General features: G+C 40.7%; 2 protein-coding genes, 1 long non-coding RNA gene and 1 pseudogene across 3 annotated transcripts; 1 reads left to right on the plus strand and 3 right to left on the minus strand.

Annotated features, from left to right (window-relative positions):
• Nucleotides 1–4,802: 4,802 nt before the first annotated feature.
• Nucleotides 4,803–5,375, minus strand: IFN-OMEGA-3 (interferon omega 3). Its single transcript, NM_001164844.1, has one exon. It carries the CDS (start codon nucleotides 5,373–5,375, stop codon nucleotides 4,803–4,805), a length of 573 nt encoding a protein of 190 aa, NP_001158316.1.
• Nucleotides 5,376–13,338: 7,963 nt separating this feature from the next.
• On the minus strand, nucleotides 13,339–14,005 carry LOC110255446 (interferon alpha-1-like; annotated as a pseudogene).
• An 833-nt stretch (nucleotides 14,006–14,838) lies between these two features.
• On the plus strand, nucleotides 14,839–17,665 carry LOC146406981 (uncharacterized). The gene is made up of 2 exons (XR_014820733.1): nucleotides 14,839–16,851; nucleotides 17,182–17,665. It is a non-coding gene; the product is annotated as an uncharacterized LOC146406981 (long non-coding RNA).
• Nucleotides 17,666–17,846: 181 nt separating this feature from the next.
• Nucleotides 17,847–18,362, minus strand: IFN-DELTA-3 (interferon-delta-3). Its single transcript, NM_001164853.1, has one exon. It carries the CDS (start codon nucleotides 18,360–18,362, stop codon nucleotides 17,847–17,849), a length of 516 nt encoding a protein of 171 aa, NP_001158325.1.
• Between the last annotated feature and the right edge of the window lie 6,722 nt (nucleotides 18,363–25,084).

The raw sequence follows: 25,084 nt of genomic DNA on the forward strand, positions 1-25,084 counted from the left end.
TAACCTACTGAGCCACAACAAGAACTCCCAAGGATCCAGCATTGTTACCAGTGAGGTTCAGAGTCACTATTGTGGCATTGATTGGTTCAGTCCCTGGCCTGAGAACTTAGACATGCCCAGGGCGGGGCCAAAAATAATAAGAAAAAAATAGTATCCATCTTTCAGGTAGATACGAAATGGTGGCTTTTACACCTTTGTGTACACCTGTCACAGTAACACCTGTCATATCTAGGCTTACTATGTCCCTGATGCTTTGTATAGTCTACTCAAGGATGATGTAATTATACAGAGAATATAACAGAGATGGTGTATTGAATGAAATACAGTCTTCTAATTTTCTCAGTTTTAAAGTTCAGCAAACCATCCTGCAAGTAAAACAAAACAATTTCCCTAAATCAAACAGGGGGTAGAGAAAAAACTAAGAGGTATCCAGTTAGCTGCAGGTGTGGCACTAGAAAAAACAAAAAGACAACAATAAAAAAGGAGGTACCCAGTTAAATTTACTCACCTGAGAAGTCAGCAGTAACCCACAGAAGAAAATGCAGCCAGGCTGTAGTTTGCAAACAGTTTTTCTGGCACAGCTACTTTAAGCTTATTACATTAATCACTTTTACTAACAACTGTCAAGGCAAGTGATACCCCTAACATTGTGCAGGATACTGGGTGGGAGTAAGAAATGTAGAAGTGCCCTTGCTCTGGGCAGTCAATTAATCACAAACATTTAAATGACCCTCAGTTATAAGGCCCTGGGTGAGTACATGTGGGGAAGGGCAAAATGTTGACTTTTTGATGATGGCCATTCTACTGATGTGAGGTGATGCCTCATTGTACTTGTCATTTACATTTCTCTGATAACTAGTGAAGTTGAGCATCTTTTCATATGTTTTTTTTGGCTGGCTTTATACCTTCTTTGAAGAAATATCCACAATTAGGTTCTCTGCTCATTTTTTGATTGGTTTGTTTGCTCTTTAATACTGAGTTTCATGAGTTTGCATGTTCCCTTGCTGGTCACTTAATTTGCAAATCTTGTCTCCCAGTGTGTGGGCTGGCTTTTCATTTTGTTTATGGTTTCCTTTGTTGTGGAAAAGCTTTCCTGTTTTTTATTTATGGCTGCACCTAAGGCATATAGAGTTCCTTGGGCTAGGGGTCAAATCAGAGCTGCAGCCACTGCAACAGCAAAAACAAATCTGAGCCTTTTCTGTGACCTACTGTGAAGCTTGTGGCACCTGCAGATCCTTAATCCACTGGGTGAGTCAGGGATCTAAACCACGAGGCCACAATGGAAATTCCTTGTGCAAAAGCTTTTAAATTTAATTCAGTCCCATTTATTTATTTTTGATTTTATGTTCATTACTCGAGGAAGTGGATCTGAAAAGATATTGCTGCAATTGATGTCAAAGAGTGTTCTGTAGGTTTTGTTCTAGGAGTTTTACAGTATCTAGTCTAACACTTAGGTCTCTAATTCATTTTGAGTTTATTTTTGTGTATGATGTTAGTGTTTTGATTTCATTTGTTTATGTGTAGCTGTCCAGTTTTCCCATCACCACGTCTTGAAGAGGCTGTCTTTTCTTGATTTTATAGTCTTGCCACCTTCATTGTATATTAACAGACCGTAGGAATGTGGGCTAATTTCTGGCCAATCTATCCTATTCCATTGATCTATATTTCTGTTTTTGTGCCAGTGGTTTACTGTATTGGTGATTGTAGCTTTGCAGTATAGTCTGAGGTCAGGGAATCTGATTCTTCCAGCTCCATTTTTCTTTCTCATGATTATTTTTCTATTGAGGGTCTTTTGTATTTCCATATAAATTTAAATATTTTTGTTCTAGAATTATCTTAAAGAACTGGTAAAAAGGAAATAAATCAGAAAATACCAGCAAATATGTTAAAATTAATTTTACCCCTCAAGGGAAAAAGAGAAATATCATTCAACTTCTTATCTGAGAATAACAAAATTCTGGTTCAAAAATATTAAACAGGTTAAATAAGAAAAGATTTTCGGGGGATTATCAAAAAAACTATGCATGCGAAGCAAGAAAAATATCAAACAACCAGAAGGCATGTTAATGATTAATAAATCCAACCAAGGATGCTTAATGTAATTTTGTACATAATGCAAAGATTTAAAAATTATTGCATGAAAACCCTCAGTGATGTAAAATTTGATTGCATTCAGACTGGATGCAGGAAGTGAGAGAGAGAAGTGGAGAATGATGTCAGGCACTTTACCCTGAGAACCTGGAAATACAGAGTTGCTATTAACTGACGAGGGAAAAAAAGAGAAAGGACAGGTTCTGCTGGTTGATTACATTTTCTTTTGTGTGTTTTTAAGGAGATTTTAATTTTTAATTACCTAAATTTGAGATGCTTACTAGATACCAACTGTCAAATAAGCATTTGAGTATGTGATTCCAGAATTCATCTTTGAAACATACTGGCATCAAGAGTGTTTTTAAATCCCTGAAAACTAGACTAGGACAAAACACAAACTAGTTCATGAGTTTGAACTGAAAAGAGTTCTGGGCCCGGAACACAGGAAAACCACATTTTATGTCACAAATGAAACTCAGAATGGGCACCAGGAAGGTGGGAGGGACACAGTGTGAGTGTGGGACTGAGATCTAGTCGAGGACCTAAAGACTATGTGTCCTCTACCTGAACAACACGGATTTTGTATAAAAAATGGTAATGAAATCTTTGCGTTTTTTCCATATCTGCAACATACAGAATTTCCCAGCCCTGGGATCAGACCCGTACCCTCGCAGTGACAACACCAGATCCTAAATCCACTGAGACCACCAGAGAACTCCAATAGTCAAGTTCTATAAATAAGTGAGAAAGTGACAATGCAAAGCAGTAGCAGCATTTGTTGTGAAGAGGAAATTCAGAGAAGAAACCTGAATTTCCAGTGGATGTGATGGGAAAGGCTGTCGCCTGTCCTCATGTGCTGGTCTTGAAGCTGAAGTGTCAGCTTCACATCTGATCTCAGCTCTGCTCTGTGATGCTGGGGCTCCAATGCCATCCACCCCATTTCTACTTTGCCAGCAGGTTTATTTTCTTTTAGAGTGCTTCCATGCAAGTCCCAAGAGATGGGCTAGAAGACTTGAGGAAATTTTCTGTTTTCCTGACTGGGCTGTGACTGAAAACAGTGACCATCAATAGGAAAAGGACAACTAGTGGATCTTCTAGATGCTATTTGTCAACTACCAGGTTGGCAGAAACTAAGAAGGAGTGATAAGATCCTGTTTTGGCCAATGCGTGGAAACATATATAAACATATATGCTCTCAAATATGATTAATATCATCATTTTTATCGTGGACAGTTTGCAGTATGTATGTATTTTGACCAAGAAATTTTGCTTCATGACACCTTCTTCAGAGAAAGACTCTCCCTTGGATATAAGACACCTGCATGATAATTGTAGCAACTTATTTTTTAAACTTAGAAAGAGCTAAGAAAATGTCAACTAGACAGTGTAGGCAAATGAGAGAAAGAGAAAGGAAAACAGAGCAAGAAGCGACCAGTGAAAGGCTTTCTTGTTGCACCCACCTCATGTGGGGCAGATCTCTTGGCCCCTTTTTGTGTGTGTGCATATTTTGTCTGATTGCCTCACCCCATGTGTGTCTCTGGAGAAAAGATCAGATCTGGAAACCAAATGTGACTTGTTATGTGACCCAAGTCAGGACATTCTTCTCTTCTCAGCCACCAGCTCCCTTTGGGTGAGCGTCGTTGGCCACAGGAGCGTAAGGACGGTCCCTGTCCTGAAGGTCACCTCCTCTGGGTTCTCTAGTCCTGGATTTGCATCTATTTGGTTACTCATCTTCTCTTAACTTCACGGTGAGAATCTCGAATGAAAAGATGACTGTACATCTTATGTATTAATTTTGCAATGAAAAGCAACCAGGTCCCCCATCACACCACATGTCACCAGCTTCCCAGGACGAGGTGAGTCTTTCCATCAGATATTTACATGGGCCACTCTTTGCTGACTGAATATAAATCAGGTCCACCCATGACAGAAGGACTGACAGTTTTCCATAATTTGCAGAACTTCTCTCAATCCCATGGAGTTCCACCTTTTGACAAGCATTTTCTGGAAAATGGTAGGACATTTCCATAGGACAAAATGGACAAATATCATTCTGAGATTTATATAAAAAAATAAGGATTTTGTTTTATAGAATTAAACTCAAGAGGTTTTCTTTGATAACTATTTTATAAATAAAATAAAATGGAAGACTGGGTGTCTGGGGTTAATAGACACAAACTATTGCCTTTGGAATGAATAAGCAATGAGATCCGGTTGTGTAGCACTAGTAACTATATCTAGTCACTTATGATGGAGCATGAAGGAGGATAATATGAGAAAAAGAATGTATGCATGACTGGGTCACTTTGCTGTACAGTACAAATTGACAGAGCACTGTAAATCAACTATAATGGAAAAAGTAAAGATCATTTAAAAAGACGAAAGAATATGAAAATTTAATAATATTTATTTATATTATATTTTATAAATTTAAATATAATATAAGCATAAATATTTTTACATGAAAATATAAAGATGATAACAGAATAAATAAATAATATATAAATGAGTAACATCAGGACAGTCATTGCTAAGGGACAGATAACACTGGAGTTGAAAAATTTTGAAACATTAATTCTTATTACTACTGAAAAGGACTAACCTGAATTAATTCAATGCATTTTGTGGGTAGATCCAAAATAAGAGGTTCTTAAAATGACAAAAGATGAATGTGCTAGGATGAGATGGCATCTTAGTGAATGAGAATCATGTCAGGATGACCCCAGGTCTACATCCATAATTCTTAACCTTTGTTGCAATTTAGTGGTTGAAGACAAGGCTCTCATGATTTCCACTCTGACAGTCTCCCAGGCACAGTCGCTGTATTTCTTCTCTTTCAGGTAGAGATGGATTCCCTCAAAGTACCTCTTCACAGCCATTTCCAGGGCAGATGTCTGCTCTCCCATCACCTGCACCAAACAGGGGTCCAGGTCTTCCAGCTGCTGATGGAGTCCAGAGCAGAGCTTGTCCAGGAGGGTGGAGTCCCAGGCAGCAGAGGAGCGCTCCGTGTGGAAGAGGAGGAAGGTCTGCTGGAGCATCTCGTGGAGGACAGAGATGGCCTGGGTCTTCTGCAGCTGGCTGCCTTCCACCATCTCCTGGGGGAACCCGAAGTCTTTTCTGTCCTTCAGACAGAAGGGAGGGGAGAGTCTCCTCATCTGATGCAGAAGCACCAGGTTCTTCCTGCTGACGTGCACGTGGTTCTGAGACAGGTCACAGCCCAGAGATGCCCCAGGGCCATAGCTGAACACCACCAGGACCGTCAGTAGAGAGAACACAAAGGCCATGGGGAAATGAGGGCGCTGCTGGCCTGGCTGAGATGGGTGTCTAGGGGGACCTTGGGGGTAGGTTCTCTGATGCCATTCTCTCTAAGCAAGGCCATTAAACAGGGAACACAGTAATTTTCATTTTCTAAACATTTCTCTACACTTTCACGTCTTTTTTGGTTTTCATTTATGTATTCTCGATATGGTCCAAGACAACATCATAACTGTGAACCATTAATTTTGTCGTAGAAGTTTAATTTCCCCCAGAAACTTCAGATATGTCCATGCAAATGGATATTTATCAATCAAATAAGAAATGTCTTTGTCTCAGAGTCAGAAGTGATGTTGGTGTATAAACACATCCTCTTTGTGTGTGTGAATCCCTTTCCTTCATAAATACTGCTCTTCTCCATTGTAGGAGCAAATTTCTACCTCTGATCTTAGGCTCCATTTTTCCCACCTTCTTTACTTAGGAGACCAAATCTCTCAGCTCTATGGTGTCTGTCTGTATTCACTTAGGGATTTACGAGACCACCTTTGGAAATTAACGGCTTTGAAATGGAAGAGGGGTTTTATTTACTATTTGATTAACAGAAGAGGCCAGTGACTATGAGTGAATGATATTCTTTTATGTTTCTCTTGCTTCTAGAACAGATCCATGCAGATCCATGTGGTTCTGCTTCAGGGGACCAGGAGGTCAGGACAATTACAGACATTGTCCTTTCTTTCCACCATGTTCTTCCTGGGGACTTATAGTCCTCCACAGCCTGGGCCAATATCCCTGACAGGAATCCTGGTTCTTTTCAGGAGAATATGGGTGTGGAGATTCTAATTCCAAGATGATTGTGTTTTCCTGGCAGCATCTCCCTCACAAGGAGGGTGTCACATCTAGTAACACCCTGTCCTCTAGAGGAACAGAGTCCCCATCCTAACCTCCTGCACCCACTCCCTGAAGCAGACTCACCACATCCTGAGAACTTTAAAACCTCCTCACTGTGGAGGGCCCTATTTATTTGTTGGGAAGATAATTCTTCTCCCAGGATCTCTGCCTTTGCCCCCAGAGTGTTTGCTTGAAGGACCCTAGTCCTCAGTGGTGACCTCCTCCTCTCCTGACATGTGTCCTCAGGTATCAAAGGTGCCAGCAGCCCTCAGATGCTGAGAGCAAAGGTGTGTCCTGTCTTAGGATGTGGAGAAGTTATCCGGTTGAAATCACTTCAGTTTGACTTGACAGATAATTTACATTTTGTCAATACAAATTTGTTGGTCAACTCTTGTCCTTAAACAAATGAATGCTTGTTATACTCAAAGTTTCTCAGCTGGAGAAAGGTGATTTAGTGACAAAGTTTTCTCTCATGAGAAGCTTATGTCACAGAAACTAATGATCTTCAGTTGGTCATTCATTCAGTGGATCCCTCTGGGTTTCTCTCTTCCTCTGTCTCGGGGATGCAGGGCAGTGAGGCCTAGGCTATTCTCAGGGGAGAAATTGCCTTCTTTTCTTTACTTGTATGTGATTCTTCACTTAAGGTTTTTAGAAATTGCATTCACTAATGTTAGGGGTTTATAGGGCAAGTTTGAATTCCTGATGAGGTGAGAAAAATAAAGGAAGTAAAGGAAGGCAAATGGGCTGCAATTGCGATCATTTTCAAGACTTTAGATATTTTGTTCCTCATTGCAACTTTCCTGAAAGTAAAATTTGACAGTTGCTTTGTGGAAAAGAAAAGCAATGTAGGTCTGAATGTCTTGAATGTGAAATATGGAAGTGGTTTTCCACTGATACAATGACATATTCTAAGTTAGCAAACTTCAGTGCAGCACAGATGGGGACAAGGCAATGCAGAGGGGAAGGGCGAGGTTCATATGAACAATGGGAAGGGACGAACATGGCTGCTTCATGGATGATCTTGAGGTACTGATGAAATAATTAGAGGGAGGAGAGTGAGATGACAAAAGATGCTTAATTCCACTTCCAATGCCAAAGTGTTGCTGTCTGCTGTTTTATAGGGCACCACAGGGTATGGTCTGAGTCAACTAAAGTGACTTTAAGTTCTAATGAAAAATTAACAAAATCCCTATTAAGTGGTTAGAAAACAGTAGATGTTTCTGCCAATTCAGAAAAAAAAAAGATCTCTAAGATTTTTATGAGTAATTTCTTCAGTCAAATATAGTAAAGTAACTTTATTAACCCCACAACAGCAGACACCTGCAATATATTTGTCTTGATTTTTCTTGTGATTTTAAGAACAACAACAAAGCACCTAACAGTTTCTGTCCGTATGAGCTCTGACATTTCTCCTTCAGGATGAAAACTAAGGTGTCCCTCTCCACCTGGTTCCACAGGAATGAAGTCACTGAACTTTCCTACACCCTGAAAGGAGGTCAGGGTGGGGATCAGGAAGGCGGCACTCTGTGCTCTGGGAAAATGGACAGATCAGGCCTTCAGATAGTAGATCATTTCAGGAGAAAATTTTATGAAAGCAATTTTTTGCCTCTTCTTACACCTAGAAAAGTAGTAAAATAGGAGTTCCCGTCGTGGCGCAGTGGTTAACGAATCCGACTAGGAACCATGAGGTTGCGGGTTCCGTCCCTGCCCTTGCTCAGTGGGTTAACGATCCGGCGTTGCCATGAGCTGTGGTGTAGGTTGCAGACGCGGCTCGGATCCCGCGTTGCTGTGGCTCTGGCATAGGCCGGTGGCTACAGCTCCGATTCAACCCCTAGCCTGGGAACCTCCATATGCCGCGGGAGTGGCCCAAGAAATAGCAACAACAACAACAACAATAACAACAACAAAAAAAAAGACAAAAAAAAAAAAAAAAAAGAAAAGAAAAGTAGTAAAATAATTACAAACTTCTACCGAGATGTGTCTTTGATGGCAGGTACCCCATTTGCCAAAATCATATATGTGTATTGATCTCTCCCCCAACCACCTGGAGCAGATCCTTAGAGCTGTCGGAGCAGCTCTCCTCCAGGCTATAGTCCTCAGGAAATTCCCCAAGAACTGTCTCCCAGCTCTCATGTTGTCCATTGTTTGTTCAGTGGACAAGGACCTCGCTGATGTCCCAGGAGTCCTCTGCAGGTCAGCCTGATGTTCTCATTCCCAAAGACAAGTGTGCCTCTCTCCTCCAGCCCAAACTGGACCTTCTGTTGTCTCCAGAGAGCCCAGTGAAGAGTCTTTTCTCTTTATTGTTCTAGCTAATGGTTAAGATGTGGTTTCTGACGAGGCTTTGGACTGACCAAGGGGGAAAAGCGTATGTGCTTCCTAGACAGAAGCAGTGAAGGTTTTTAAAGGGCCGCTTATCAGGGAGAGCCTGGTTTGAACTCAATAGTCAGCCACACTGCCTAGAGTAGTTGTCTTGATTTATGTCTTTAGTCACAACCTAGAAAGCAGCATAAAACAATACCATTATTTAAAACAATATTTATTAATAAGATGGCATTTTTAGAAGTAATATAGGACTGTTTTTTGCCTATTGTTTGGATCCTAATCCTCAGGAAGGTTTCCAGACATCTAAATGTACTTGAAAGGCCCCTCTGACTTAAATGTCCCTACTTAGTGCAGAATGTACCAGCTGCAAAGAGAAGAAAGATGATTGATCCATCAATGTTCTCTTTCCAAATTGCCTAAATTAAATAAATGGATTTCCACAAAGGTCTTTGATGCTTTGAGCAGTTCTCATCTTCCAGGGTGCGCAGTGCTGATACATGTCCTGCTGGGAAGGCTCTACCCCACTGGTTCCTAAATGGATCATAATCCCTGCCCATGTCCCTTCTGTTCAGCCTTGTTTTATTATGTTCGTCTTTCAAAGAGGCTCCATCAAGATGGAATGTAATAAATTCCTTGGGTTTCATTGTCCCGGGAGTATCCTTCCCTGCTCTGTGGTAGCTTGCTGGGTTCTAAGGAGGAAACAGGTTTGCAGCTGGCACTGGACCCTCATCCCTTCTGATGCTCTGCAGGCTGCTGTGGTATCCGTGTCACCCATGCTGGGAACACTGTTAGTGTCCATATATTTGTGTGATAATTCTATGCTGTCAGTATGCACTACTATCATATGTAGTATATTTTGTAGTATATATTTATATACATGTGTACCAAATGTGCACATGTATTATATAAATACATATAACTGAGAAGACACAGTTTCCCAATTCTGCTTTGCAGTGTTTTACTGTCAGTTACGGAGGAGGGTAGGAGAATTCATTATGTATGTTTATATTTGCATGCAAACAAGAAAATAGCCACTACCTGTGTAGACATCACTCAATGGATGATACTCTGCTAAGAGTTCTTAAATGTTCTGCACTGTCTACTACCTACCACTCTAGGAATAGTTTCACTTACTTTTTGTATGAGGAAACTGAGGCTCAGAGAAGTTAGGTGATTCCCAAGATCACCCATGTTCCTGGAAGAATCTTGATTCAGTGCAGAATCCTATATCACTTAAAAATAATTGTTGAAGTTTCTTCTCATGCAATTCTCCATCCCTTTGTTTTTTTCTTTTTCTTTTCCTGTTTGGCCTCACCTATGGCATGTGGACATTCCCAGATGAGGGGTCAAATTGGATCTGCAGCTGCTGCCCATGCCACAGCCACAACACCAGATCCAATCTGCTCCTGTGACATATGCCGCAGCTTGTGACGATGCTGGATCTTAACCCAGTTGGCGAAGCCAGGGATCAAACCCGGATCCACACAGAAACCAACATCAGGTCCTTCACCTGCTGAACCACAACAGGAAGTCCCATTCCTTTGTTTTTAGTTCTTTCTGAAAGTTGTTCTTCCCTGGTTAACTCCTAACTGCACTGACTACTCCATCTCTGTGCCCTTTTCAGGCTCTTCTTCTCTGTCTCAGGCTTAAAAGGTCAAGGTCCTCATAAGCTTCAAGTCATCTTCTCATTCTACACTGTACTCATAAGGAAGAACATTCCTTACCATGTCCTGATTTCCATATATTCAACTATTGCAAATTAATATCTCCAGGATGTATATTGTGGCAGATTCTAGATCCACACATGCATCTACTGATGGGAAGTCTGTCTTTAGATGTTGCTTGAGCACTTTCTAGATCACATCTGCTTTCTTCCTGTCTTGATATCCCTCCATTGAGATTCTGGCGAGAGAATCCCTGTGCCTCTCTCTCTTATTGTAACAAGAAACCTAACTGAAATAATATAGCATCATTATTGCTTTTATATCTCTTTATCTTTCCAACTGAAAGCTCCAAAGAAGAGGTTTGGCATTTTTTTTATTCACGTCCGTGTTCTCAGAACTATCACATATCTGATGTAGGAAAATGAAGTTTTGAGATATAACCAACAGAAAGAAATGAATGATGAGTACAAATCATCATCCAGTTTTTAGTATGGGTTGCTACTTTTAGCTATTTCTTTTGTTTAAGAGAAAACTAAAGATATCCTCTGGGGAAGAATTTCATAAATTAAATGGAAAATAATTTGATAAAAGATAAAGGTAAGCATATTTTGTTAGATTTCAGCTAATTATAAATATGAACATGATGTTGTATGAACAAAAAAAAATTTAAATACCATATGTAGTATGGCTGAGATGAGTAAATAGATGGGTACTTTAGAGGCCTTTGCACAATAATCACTGTTATTTGAAACTCCTGCTCTAATAATTCCTAACGCTCTACTTTGTCTGAGTCTAGTTCTGATCCTTGCTCTGTCTCTTCAAACAGTTTTTTTCCTCTTAGTATGGTAAGTTTCTATTGAGAGTTGAACATGGTGTATCGGGTAAAAGGAACCGAGGTAAATTGTCCTTTAGGGTAAGGATTTCCATTTATCTTGTTAGGAATTTGACTGTGTTTACCTCTGGTCCAGGGCTCTGTTTCTGCCCTCTTTATTCTGCATGTCAGCCAAGCTGCCTCATCCTTCTGGATTGGTCTTCTTCAAAAATGACTTTATTAGACCTATTTGACAAGTAACCACCAAAGGAGAAAGGTCTGTATCTTGTACACCATTGTATTATGAGCACAGGGTTCATTATCATTACTCAAAATAATGAATAACAAAGAGTATTCTTAGATTTTCCATCACACGTTATACCGCAAGCTTCTATTAACCTGCCATCAGAACCTTATATTGAGGAGGTCCCATTGTGGCTCAGCAGTAATAAACCCACCTATTAGCAATGAGGATGTAGGTTTGATCCCTGGCCTTGCTCAGTGGGCTGAGGATCCAGCATTACTGTGAGCTGCAGGGTAACTCGCAAATGTGGCTCAGACCTGGCCTTGCTGTGGCTGTGGAGTAGGCCAGCAGCTCTAGCTCCTATTGGACCTGGAAACATACATATGCCCTGGGTGCGGCCCTCAAAAAAAAAAAAAAAGAACTTTATATTGAAGTAATAAATAAGCATCATTTGATCATTCATCATATTCCTATGGAGCCTCTTGATTCATGATTCTCCACGTCACAATCAAGGTGCAGAGCAGGGAAGATGTAAGGCACATGATGCTAGAAAACAGTAGCCTTCTTTTCACTGCTGATTCCAGAGTCTTAACTTTATACATGTTCCCTTTTAGTAGTATTTTTCTGGCAAGGGCTGTCTTGCAGCTTCTGAATTATTTCTGTTTCACCTTGAAACAGAAAACAAAATAGAGAGGTAAAAGGGGGAACATAAAACAGTCCATACCATTAGTTTCCATAATTTTCACTATGTCATAGTTTTCTTTCTTCCCTCAACTTTCTTAGAAAGCTCTCATGGCCTTTGGATGCACTCAAGTCAAAGGAAAGCAAATGCAAATCTGACCATGAGGCGAGTGAAAGTAATAAAATGACTCCCCAGGTGAAGAAAACAGGGAGAGTTCTCATCTGTTATCATCCTTCCAGGTTCTCCAGGATGGTTTCTGCTGATGAATCCCACCCAGTCATCTCTCACTTAGGTGACCAGTGCCATCTAATTTCTCAAGGAGGTGCAGTTTCCATCTCCAGTTTAAATGAATATAATAGCATCTTCTAAGCAGTGTCCATCTTTTACACACAGTCTTCTCACCCTTCTCTCTTGTCCTATTAATCTATGGCCATTCCATCTCATTTTCCCTTGCAGCTCTTCGCTCCCTCTTAAGGTTAAGGTCATTGACTCAACTTGATTCCTTTTCTCATTCTGTGCCCTCTTCTGATTGGATCACTTCTGTTCCCATGCTTTACAGTCCAGGAATTGCTTGGAAATCACCAGCTCCAGTACCCAATGGACATTGGCTGTTTGATACCTACCCGTCAGTGGTAGAGAAGAACTTCTACTCTTGCTTTAGAATTCTCACATGGCTTCATTTACCTTCTGCTGAGAGCACTTCATGTTTTATCCATTCTTCTCCTTACAGCATTAAACTTACCTGATATTAATTGCTAATATTAGCATTAGTTTTAAACATAATTGGCATTTAACTTTCACTTAACTGATTATTGTTTTCAAGTTACTTTCACTACAAGAATCAAAGAAACAAGAAAGCAAGATTGGATTTCTTAAGTTCACTTCAGCCACATATAACCTTGTTTAGAGGAAGTTTATATTGTCTTCTAAATTTAATGTCATAATGATGGGGAGATGAATTACACCACACATTTTTCAGTTCAGGTTGCACGTTAGTCTTGGTGTTTCTTTTTTAAGAATAACAAATACAGGAAGTTTCCTATAGTGAAATTTTAATGAATGAAGAAAAATAGTAAACAGACTAAATACAAAGATTTTTATAAGGTGCACATATCAAATGGAGAAAAAATAATTTAAATCTTATAGATAAATAAATAAATATTGAAACATATAAATGCATAGATCAGCAAACGTATCTGTAAAGAACCGGTGCCTGTAGAATAGAACATGGATGTTGCTAATAATCCTGAAAGCCTTTGACAAATTGAGTCACTTCATGGCAGGATGACAACAGAAATGAGGGGCTGTGACATGGCAGCACAGGAGGAAGTGTGGGTTTGTTAGTCTGTGAGAAGCATTTCTATGATGAACCAAGTGTCTGTCACTCCTTCTTCCTGAGTCTGTCTCACAGGTTTCTGGAGGAAGAGAAGGATCTCATGACTTCTGCCCTGATGATCTCCCAGGCACAGGGGCTATAGCTCTTCTCTTGCAGATAGAGGGTGAGTCTGTGGAAGTATTTCCTCACAGCCAGGATGGAGTCCTCCTCCAGCAGGGGGGTCCCTTCCAGCCCCACCTCCTGCATGACACAGGCTTCCAGATCCCTGAGCTGCTGATCCAGTCCAGTGCAGAACTGGTGCAGGAGGCTCTCATCCCAGGCAGCAGCTGAGCCCTCTGTGCTGAAGAGCTGGGAGGTCTGCTGGAGCATCTCATGCTTCAGCCTTCTGGACCTGGTTGCCCCCCAAGGCCTCTTGGGGGAATCCAAAGTCCCTTCTGTTGTCCAGGCAGGAGAAGGGGGAGACTCTCCTCATTTGTGCCAGGAGCTCAGGGCCCTGGTGTGAGCCAGGCTGTGGGTTTGAGGCAGGTTGCAGCCCAGAGAGCAAATGGAGTTGCAGCTGAGCAGCACCAGGACCATGAGGAAGGCTGAGTTTGGGGACCTTGCAGATGCTGCTGTCCTGGCTGAGGTGGGTGACTCTGTGACCCTGCTCTCTAGGATGTCTGAAGACCTTCCCTCAGGCCTGTGTCTTAAATGGGAGCAAATTCATTTCCATTTTCTGAATATTTCTTTCTATGTCTGTTTCTGCTTTTTACATGAACTCTCCAAATGTGTAGGGCAGCATTTCTCAACATTTTTTCATTATCACCTGCCTTTCTCCTCCCCAGACTCCTTTAAAATATTTTTTCCTTATTGCCCCCACATTAAATTTTGATAACCAGCTGTACTATGTATCTATTTAGGTAATCCATAAATATTTCTACTCTATGCATAGGCAAAGAAAGTGTAACACTTACTCTTTGTATTCAGTGCAGAGTTAACAATATCGAAAAGTTTTAAGCTACCAACTAAATGTAAAAGCTATTGAATTGAAATTTAAGTTCATAACTAAGGTGGCAGAATGACTTTTAATGTAATATACATTTACTTATATAGTTAGAAATGGATCAAATTTCTTATACAAATAAAAATTTATATTCATACCTGATAATAATACCAATTTATGGACATAATTATTCAAAAAGGCTCAAAATCATTGCAAAACCAATTGTTTCCTGAACTTTGTTTAGGTATTTACCTTTTTGTTTTACTTCATATCAGAATGGAGTTTTTAATTTCACTAGCTGCTAGGTATTCATATAGATTCTGGCCACATTTTTTCTTCTGTTTAGCACTACCGTCATTATTGATGTGTTGAACAACTTGTTAGAATTAAATAATAAAATGTTGCCTTATTTAATTTACAAATACAATTTTCTATTTGTATTTAATTCCTCTAGCCTGATTCACACTGAGGCTCAAACCTAAGCAACATCCACGAGACAGCCAACGGCAGCGGTAAGTACATAAAAGGCACCTCTCAGAATAGGACATTGAAATCAAGCACATGATGCAGAGAAACTCCTCCAGTGTAGCACTGATCATATGTAAAGTTCGCCTATCTTCCATAAAGTCAATGTGAGTCTTTTCATGATATGCAAGAAAACCAAAGAGAAAAATGAATCCTAGTAAATAGTAAGGACTAAGATTTTGTTGGATAGGGTTGAGTTTGGAGTGTCACAAACCATGGTAATAGCCAAGATTTGTTCATAGCCCTAAAAACTCAATGTTTGCACCTGTGAGAGCAATATCATCTCCAATGAGAATGCACCTTTTAGGAATCATCATCAATTTACATCTTTCTCCCTATTTTTGCATTAAATTTCTAATTTTCCAAAGACCTTTAATTCTGATCTTTAAATACTAGCTATGTGATCATCTTGGCAAATCAGCTCTGTAGTAACTGGATTCTGTCTTATATTCTGTGGTATCCTTGGCACCAGGCCCAGTGTACTCACTCAACAAGTAATTTTCATTGAAGCAGTTTTGCTGATTTTTCTTCTATGGGAAGGCATTTATGAATGACCAAATTATTTTCCTTTATCACAGCCATATTTGCTGTGACAATGGCTAGTATTTCCACACTTCCCCTACTGGTATTAATAATAGCCACTACGTTTACTGCTCAAACAGCAGGATTCTCTTTCCTTTAGGTGGCATGGGGCTCTGGGGATTCAATTTGCAGGAATAGCACCATTTTCTGCCTTTGCTCAGCACCATATTAAACTCAGAAGAATGGCCTTATGTCCACCTTGCCCTCAGTTTGTCACAACAGAAAATTACTAGTCAGGTGTCAGAAAGAGACGCATATCTAGACTCAGACTCTCCCTGATTCACACAGCTCACAGCCACCAGGCAATTTACCATATTATCCTTGGTGGGTCTTCAATGATGGGGCAGTTACCACCTTTATCGGGGAGCTACTTTGAAGACTCCTCACAAAGACGATGAGTGATCATTTGCCTCCTGTATTATCTTCGTTCCCTTCCATTTCTGTTTGATTTCCAAAAATGGGAATGAAACAGCACATTCCTTCAGATGAAAAGCAAGAGTTTGGATTCTAAGTCCTTGGTCTGCTCTTTTGACATGCCAACCTGCTCTTCTTCTTCTTCTTCTTTTTTTTTTTTTAATTTACTCAGCATGACTATGTCCTTGCTTTTATATGCTAGGCTTTTTTTTTAAGTGTCCTTTATGCTCCAAAGTTTAGAGTCCCCACAAAATTCATATATTGAAGCCCAAACCCCCAAAGTGGTGGTATTAAGTGCTGGGTCTTTTGGAAGCTGATTAGAGCATGAAGATGGAGGCCTTGCAAGTGGAATCAGTGCCCTTATAAAAGAGGTCTGAGATAAACCTCTCACTCTTCTGCCCTGTGAGGTTAGAGGATACTTTGCAGTGTGAGACCTGAAGCAGGCTCTCAACCAGAACCCTACCATGCTGACACCCTCATCTTGGATTTCCAGACTCCAGCACTGCGAGCAACACATTTCTACTCTTGACAAACTACCCAGTCTTTGCTCTTCTGTTGAAAAAGCAGGTATAGACTAAGACCTGACCTGACCTATTGTATCCTCAGAATACCTCCCAGGAGTCTGTGAAATAACCAAAGGCACAGAAACCATCTGACACAACCCTCTTTCCTAGACATACAGGCCAGCCCCTTTCATTTCAGGAGCTCAATCAATATCCATGAAGGGAACAATCATGGTAATAATAGGAGGAATAATACCAACATACATTAGTAGAAATGATCTGAGAGGACAATAAGTCCAAGATACTTTAGAAATTCTTCCTCATTCTACAAGGGGAGCTATAATATGATATTTGTGAGGTTTTTTTTTTTTTTTGAAGACTTTTTGCAGGACTCTTTTCTTCAAGTTTGAATATTGAATATTTTCAGTATTCAGAAGGTCAGGATGAGAGTCAGGACTGGCCGTAAATGAAAGACTCCCTCTCACTTTTAGTTCAATGATCCTCAAGTACCTGCAAGGAGCTGCCTGATCATACTTTTCTTGTCTCCCTCAGGTAAGAAGGAAACACCTTTTAATGTCTCCACACATGTGCATGTTTTCCTCAGCCTATGCCTTTGGGAATCAATGTGAATGCTTCTTGCAAAGAGTCAATGATGCTGTGAATTACCCTCCTCTCCCCTAAGCTGAAACTGTGGAATCAGACTTTAGTCCAGATTGATTTTTTGAAAAAGTGTGTGCAAGCAAGAACATTGATTAGGTTTTTTTTCCCACCGCCTAGAATGTCATTAGTGCAAAAAGTGTAAAATGAAGGGGGGTCTTAATCACTGAAATTGTGTCCTCTTCCATTAGTCGCCTCATAATTTTCCAACTTCCTTTTACTCAGATTCCCATGAGCATCAACTTAGACCAAGTAATGTGAGCAGAAGTGATATTGCCCTGTACTGCCTGTTCCTTGAAAACATCCCATGTGATCCACCATACTTTTACCACTTACCACAGAATGGAATAGACTGAACTACTACAGACAAATTTGAGTCATATGCTGAATATGCCAAAGCCACGCAACGGAGGGTACCTATGTCACTGAATCACTGTTTGGAAAAGAGCCAACTAGAAAAGTCATCTGATCAGTAATGCCAGCATTGTGCTCTGATGCAAAGGAAAGATAAAGATATGTGTTATGATCAGAATCCTGACAGTTTTCTGTTACCTGTTGAGGAAGGTAGCATTAAGTTAACTAACAAATGTCTTTAACAACAGACTATTCTAATAACCTTTCCATTAAAATAAACTTCACACATAGGAACAGCAAATGCCCCCATATGCTAATCAGATTTAAGATTAAATAAAATAGTTATGTAGGGAAACAGATCATATTCTTCTCTTTAAATATATGTTTGTTAATTCATGATTTTCAGGTCAAATAGTTGTCAGCATTTGTGGAAATATGAGTCGGGGTTGCTTGGAGGCTAAAACAAGCAATCATATGACTCATTAGGGAGTGTCACAGTGTGACCTTTTTCTCTTTGGACATCTCTTTGAGAATTGTTACATGAGGGAGAGACACTCTCCAATTTTGACCCTGACAACCTCCCAGGCACAGAGGCTATATTCCTTTCCTTTCAGATAGCGATGGATGCCTTGGAAATATTTCCGGACAACAGTTTCCCAGTAGGGACAAGCCAGATTGTCTTTGTCCATTTGCTTCCACAGTTGTTCCAGGCTGTGATGAAGCCTAGAGAGCAGTTGATCAAGGAGGGTGTTGTTCCACGCAGCTCGGCTCTCCTCTGTGTTGAAGAGGTTGCTGATCTGCTGGAGTATCAGATGGTGGTAACAGGTGCCTTGAGTCATCTGGATTGGGGTGTTATTGTCTCGTTTCCAGGGAAATTTGAAATCAGTTCTTTCCTTTAGACACAACTGAGAGGGGATCCTTTTCATCCACCACAAATATGTGGAGATTTCCCTATTTTCTTGGCTAGGGATCCCAGACAAGTTCTGCCCAAGAGAGCAAGCAGGAGTGGAGCAGAGCATCACTCCTGCCACCAGCAAGTAGACCTGGGCCATTGAGAATTTCAGTGATTCTTCGGACGGCCACCAGGAGGCGAGCGGGCACCGCTCAACAATTAGCACAAATGTTCCTTCCCTGGAACTTCGGGCGGTGTGTTTCTTTAGTTGGCCGCAAGAGGGCGCAGGAAGCCTTTTTATCGGGTTTTGGAAAGGCAGACTTGCCAGGTGTGCTTTCAGCGTCCCTGGCAGCAGGAGAGAAGGAGCGTCCCCAAGTCGCTGAGCAATTTTGTGGTGATTTAATAGTGAGAAAAAAACCTTCGTTTTCTCGGTGCAGAATGCTGAGGAGGGAGCCTTGTCGCGGTCCTGCCAGCGACATTTTTCTCCGGTAGGGAGAATGGAAGCGTGCATTTTCTGGACTTGCCCCTGAGTTTTGTGTGTTATTTTCTCCTAGACACTTTAGCGAGGCCATTTTTAGGAAAGAATCCGTTTCCTGAGGGGGTCTGAGGTTCAGAATCGGAGTGAATTGTAGCCGATTTTACAGATTAGGACTCCTTTCTGGCGCGATGCAGGAGCAGCTCAGAGAAAGGGGGACGCGGCGGCGATGGGGGGACTGGGCGGTGTTGGGAACGCCCTGGGGGTGAGTTGGAGCGAGGCCACCACCCCGGTCTAGGGCGGGGAAGCTGGTGTCCCTGGAAGTCTGCCACTTTCCTGTTGTCTTTAAGGATACAGCGTTAAAGTGCTGGTGAAAGTATTGAAGAACTGAAAAGGAGGAATGTTTAAAAACCCACAGCATTTTATTTATATTATTAAATTATTAAAATTAATCTTTATATTTATTTTACATTAAATATGTTTAAATGTTTTCTATTTTTGAAATAGTTTTATGCCAAGTTCCGTGGTACACTAGTGGTTAAGGATCCAGCATTGTCACTGCTGGGATTCAGGGTTGCTGCTGTGGCACAGGTTGGATCCCTGGCCTGGGAACTTACAAGTGCCAAAGGCATAGCGCAAAATGTTTTTTGTTTTTTTTTTTTTAATGAAAATAGTTTTTGAAAATAATAAATATTAAACAAAGAAAATAACAGTATTTTTATGAAGCATTGTTTAAAATTTACTTTCTGTATACTAAAAGCACAATTTAATTTTTCCTTCCTGGCTTTAATGGAAGCAAACCCTACTATTTTCAGAATTATCTCTTTACTTGTTTTTAATTGAGAGCGTTACTGTGTTTGATAATTTCTCTTGACTCAGTGACAGTCTAAAATAATTTTTACTCAACTCGGGTTACTGAAACTCCTTTCACAGAACCTCAACTTAACTAGATTGTTAAAAAGAAGAGTTAGTGACCCATAGAAGCAGTTAAAGATATTTACCAGGTCAGACTTTTTCATTTTTTGGTAAAAAAATTTACAGACGAAATGGAATGTGCCAAAGTTTAATAGTATCTTGAAGGCTTCCTTTGTAAGACTCTCAGGGACTTGCAAGAGAAGGGTTCCCATTGTGGCCCAGTGGGTTAAAAATCTGACATAGCATGTGATAGTATGCAAGTTGACCCCTGGCCTTGCTCAGTGGGTTAAGGACTGGACATTGCTGTAACCTGTGGCTTAGGTGGCAGATGCGGCTCAGATCCCGTGTTGCTATGGCTGAGGTGGAGGCTGGTAGCTATAGTCTGGGGACTCACAAATACCACAGGTGGGGCCACAAAAAGAAAAGAGAGAGAGAGAGAAAGAGAGACTAGAAATCAGGACCTCAGTTGCTAACCCTCTCTGGCAGGATCTTGGAGATCAGCCTTGTTGAGCATCTGTCTAGTTGATAAATCCACTCAGGCAATGAAAAGAGTGCTTTGAGAAAAGTGGAATTATAAGGAAGGGAATTAGGGAGTTCCCCTTGGGCTCAGTGGTTTCAAACGCGACTAGTAACCATGAGGACGCCGGTTCTATCCCTGTCCTGGGTTAAGGATCCCTAGTTGCCATGAGCTGTGGTGTAGTTCACAGATGCAGCTCCTGAGCTGCTGCGCCTGTGGCATAGGCCAGCAGCTGTAGCTCAGATTTGACCCCTAGCCTAGGAACTTCCATATGTCACAGTTGCAGCCCTACCAAAACAAACAAACAAACAAACAAAAAAACCAGAGAAGGAAATTAGTAGATTTCAGAAAATCCTGATTTTAATCTGGATAATAGTAATCACGATATTAAGGAGTAATAACTGAATATTATTGCTTGCTTATCATGCAAGTAGACTAGCCATTTTGTAAGGTTTTTCGTTAATATTAACTCAGTTCTCTCATTAACCCTATTTGGATCACATTCACTTATACAATTGGAAAAAAATCTGAATCTGGACAGACATACCTAGTATACAGGGGCAAACCTGAGTGAGGAGCTTTACAATGATTTGTCTGGAGGAACCCATTAAAGAAAGTGAAAGCTGGGAAAGAACAGCATCTTTAGGAATGAAAGAAACAATCAGAGGGAAGAGCATATGATGACAAAAGATGCTTACTTGCACTTCAGATGCCAGAGTGTAGCTATGTGTTGCTTTGTAGGGCAACAGGCTGTGGGGTCTGAGTCAGCTGAAGTGACTTTATGTCATAATGAAAAATAGACAAAATCTGTATTAAATAGTTAGAAGAGAGTAGATGTTTATGCCAATTCAAAAAAATAAGGAAGACTTTATGACTTATTTCTTTAGTGATACATAGTAAAATAAGTTTATTAACCCTTCAACGCAGATTCCTAGGATAGGTTTTGTTTGTTTGTTTGTTTTTGTCTTTTTGCTATTTCTTTGGGCCGCTCCCGCTGCATATGGAGATTCCCAGGCTAGGGATCAAATCGGAGCTTTAGCCACTGGCCTATGCCAGAGCCACAGCAATGCGGGATCTGAGCCGCATCTGCAACCTACACCACAGCTCACGGCAACGCTGGATCCTTAACCCACTGAGCAAGGGCAGGGACCGAACCCGCAAACTCATGGTTCCCAGTCGGATTTGTTAACCACTGCGCCACAATGAGAACTCCGGATCTGTTTTTTTAAAACATTTTATATTTTGTGTGATTTTAACAACAAAGAAAAAAACCCTATCAGTTTCTACCATATGAGCTCTGATGTTTCTCCTTCGGGATGACAACTTAGGTGTCACTCTCCATCTGGTTCCACAGGAATGAAGTCACTGAACTTTCCTACACCCTGAAAGGAGGTCAGGGTGGGGATCAGGAAGGAGGCACTCTGTGCTCTGGGAAAACTGACAGTGCAGGCCTTCGGATAATAGATCATTTCAGGAGAAAATTTTATGAAGCCAGTTTCTTGCCTCTTATACCTCGAAAAGCAGTAAAGTCATGAACAAAGACATCTGCTGCTCATGATTATCAGCAACCTTCTACCAAGAGTGTCTTTGATGGCGGGTTCATCATTTACCAAAATCGTATATATACTGACCTCCCCCCAACCCCACAGCCCCCTGGAGCAGTTCCTTACAGCTGTCAGAGAAGCTGTCCTCAGAAGGTCCTCCCAAATAACCGAACTCCAAGCTCTCATGTTGTCCATTGTTTGTTCCGTGGCCAAGACCTCTTCAGGTCAGCCTGCTCTTGTCATTCCCAAAGAGGACAAGTCTGCCTCTCACCTCCAGCCCAGACTGGACCTTCTGTTGTCAATGGTGAGTCTGGGACATTCATCTGGGGGTTTTTGCACAAACCTAGAATTTCACTCAACTTCTGTTTGCAGTTGGTGGAAGGTATTGGCAGCCATAAACCCTAATGGGAAAGGAAACAGCTGTATGAATGGGCAGTACAGCTTAATGCAGAGTGGATGAGGATTTCCTACCTGAAGAAAAGGATTGTGGTGATGGAGTGAAAGAATGGGATCCAGAAAAGCAGAGAGGGAGAGGGCAGTGTGCCAGGTGTCAGAATCAACACATAGATATATGCTTTATTATATATGCAGTATTATTTTATAGTATCTGTTTATATGCATATGTACCATATATATATTTTATTATATTTTGTGTATAATTGCATATCATTGATGAGACACTGTTTTCCAATTCTGTTTTGCTGACTGTTGGTGTTTTGCAGTCAGTTACAGAAAGGGGTAGGAGAATTCATTATTTCCCTTTATATTTGTCTGAAAACAAGAAAATAGCCACTACCTATTTAGCTATTTCTCAGTGGGTGATACTCTAAGAGCTCTTGAATATTCTAGATTGTCTACTTGTCACAACAACTCTAGGAATCATTTCACTTACTTTATGTTTGAGGAAGCTGAGGCTCAGGGAAGTTAAGTGGTCCCACAGGATCACATGTGTGTCCTGGCAGCATGTAGATGCAATGTGGATCCTTTATCACATGTCAATAATTAAGTTTCATCTCATGCAATTCTCCAGCCCTTTGTTTTCTTTTTCAGAGCTTTTTGAAAGTTGGTCTTCCCTGGTTGACTCCTAACTGCACTGATTACTCCATCTCTGTGCCCTTTGCAGGCTCACCTTTCCTGTCTCAGGCTTAAAAGTTCAAGGTCCTCATAAGCTTTAGGTCATCTTCTCATTTTACATTGTATCGGTAAGGAAGGACATTCCTTACCATGTCCTGATTTCCACATATGCAACAAACAATTGCAAATTAATATCTCCAGGATGTTCATTGTTGCAGATTCTGGATCCATATGTGCTTCTACCAATGGGAAGTCTGTTTTTAGATGTTTCTTGGGCACTTTCTAGAGCACATCTGCTTTCTCCCCTTCTGGAGATGCCACATTCAAGATTCTGGTGAGAAAATCACTTTGCCTTTCTCTCTCTCATTGTATCAGGAAACGTAATTGAGATAATTTAGCATCATTATTGCTTTTAGATCTCTTTCTCTTCCAAAGTGAAAGCTCCAAAAGAAGATGTTTGGCCTTTGCTTTTTTCACCTTCATGTTCTGAGAACTATCACATATCTGATGAGGAGTATGAAGTTTTGAGGGATAACCAACTGAAAAAAATGAATGAAGAGTACAGTTCATCATCCAATTTTTAGTATGGGTTGCAAGTTTCAGCTATTTCTTTTTGTAAGAATGAACAACACCAAGATTTTTTTGGGGGAGTGGGGTGGTCGCATAAATTAAACAAGAAAATAATATGATGAAAGATAGTGGTAAATTTATTTTGTTGATTTGAACACATTACAAATGTGCACATGATGTTGTGTGAACAAAAGAATTTTAAATACCATACATGGTATGACTGAGATGAAGTAGATGAATAAATAGATGGATGCTTTAGAACCCTTTGCATATTAATCACTGTTATTTTAAACCCCTGGTCTGATAATTCCTAACTCTCTACTCTGTCTGAGTCTACTTGTAATACTTGCTCTTTTTTAAATTTCTTTTTCTGGCAGCACTTGCAGCAGCATATGGAAGTTCCCAGGCTAGGAGCTGAATCTGAGCTGGAGCTGCCAGCCTACCCTATAACCACAGCAAGGCCATATCTGAGCCACATCTGCTACGTACACCACGGGTCCGGGCAACTCCGGATCCTTAGCCCACTGAGTGAGTCCCAGGGTCAAACCCGCATCCTTGCGGATACTAGTCAGTACTAGTCAGGTTCCTAACCTGCTGAGCCACAACAGGAACTCCCTGCTCTGTCTCTTCAAGCTGTATTTTTACTTGTTAGTATGGTAAGTTTCTGGTGATTGTTGAACTTGGTGTACAGAGTAAAAGGAATTGTGGTAAATTGGCCATTGGGACGAGGATTTACATTTATCTTGCTAGGAATTTGACTGTGTTTGCCTCTTTCATGGGCTCTGTGTCTTCTTTTTATTCCGTATATCAGCCGAGTTCTCTTATCCTTCTGGATTGGTCTTCTTGAAAATGGCCTTCTTAGACCTATTTGATAAGTAACCACTGTAGGAGAAAGGTCTTTATGTTATTCATTACTTTATCATGAGCACAGAGTTCATAATAATTACCCAAAATAACTATTAACAAAGAGAATTAGATTTTTATCAGATCTCACATCAGAAACCTCCACTGACCTCCCATCAGATCCTCACATGGCAGTAATTTTTAAGCATCACTGTACAATTCAGTACATTTCTCCTGACCTCTTGGTTCACCATTTTCCATCTCATGGTGAAGATGAGCAACATATGATGCTAGACAAAATTAGCCTTCTTTGCTTTCCTGATTTCACAGAATTTATTTTTTTATGTTCTTTTTCATTTAGTATTTTTCTGGGCAAAATTTGTCTTGCTACTTCCAAATAACTTTCTCTATCATCTTGAGATTAGTAACTTAACAGGGACCTAAAAATGGAAACATAAAGGGCCTATACTTTATTTTCCTTAATATATTAAATAAACCTTTATTTTCCCTTTCCATTCAATTTTTTTTTTTTTTTTTGTCTTTTTGCCATTTCTTGGGCTGCTCCCGCGGCATATGGAGGTTCCTAGGCTAGGGGTCTAATCGGAGCTGTAGCCGCCAGCCTACGCCAGAGCCACAGCAATGCTGGATCCGAGCCGCGACTGCGACCTACACCACAGCTCACAGCAACGCCTGATCATTAACCCACTGAGCAAGGGCAGGAATTGAACCTGCAACCTCATGGTTCCTAGTCGGATTCGTTAACCACTGCGCCACGACAGGAACTCCCCATTCAACTTTCCTAGAAAGCTGCCATTGCATTTGGAGGCACTGAGGCAAAAGGAAAACAAATACACATCTGACTATGCTGAGAGTGAAAGTAGTGAAGTGACTCCTCAAGTGAAAAACTGCCAATGGGAGGTCGTGTCAACTCCTCTCATCCTCTA

Source organism: Sus scrofa, chromosome 1 (assembly GCF_054392235.1).
Source record: "Sus scrofa isolate SSC_HxYL_T2T_F1_AM1 chromosome 1, Sscrofa_HxYL_maternal_Yorkshire_Landrace_v2.0, whole genome shotgun sequence".
Classification (NCBI taxonomy): domain Eukaryota; kingdom Metazoa; phylum Chordata; class Mammalia; order Artiodactyla; family Suidae; genus Sus; species Sus scrofa.

Coding starts and splice junctions, on each gene's coding strand:
- IFN-OMEGA-3 (NM_001164844.1), bottom strand. CDS start 5,375: ATGGCCTTTGTGTTCTCTCTACTGACGGTCCTGGTGGTGTTCAGCTAT.
- IFN-DELTA-3 (NM_001164853.1), bottom strand. CDS start 18,362: ATGGCCCAGGTCTACTTGCTGGTGGCAGGAGTGATGCTCTGCTCCACT.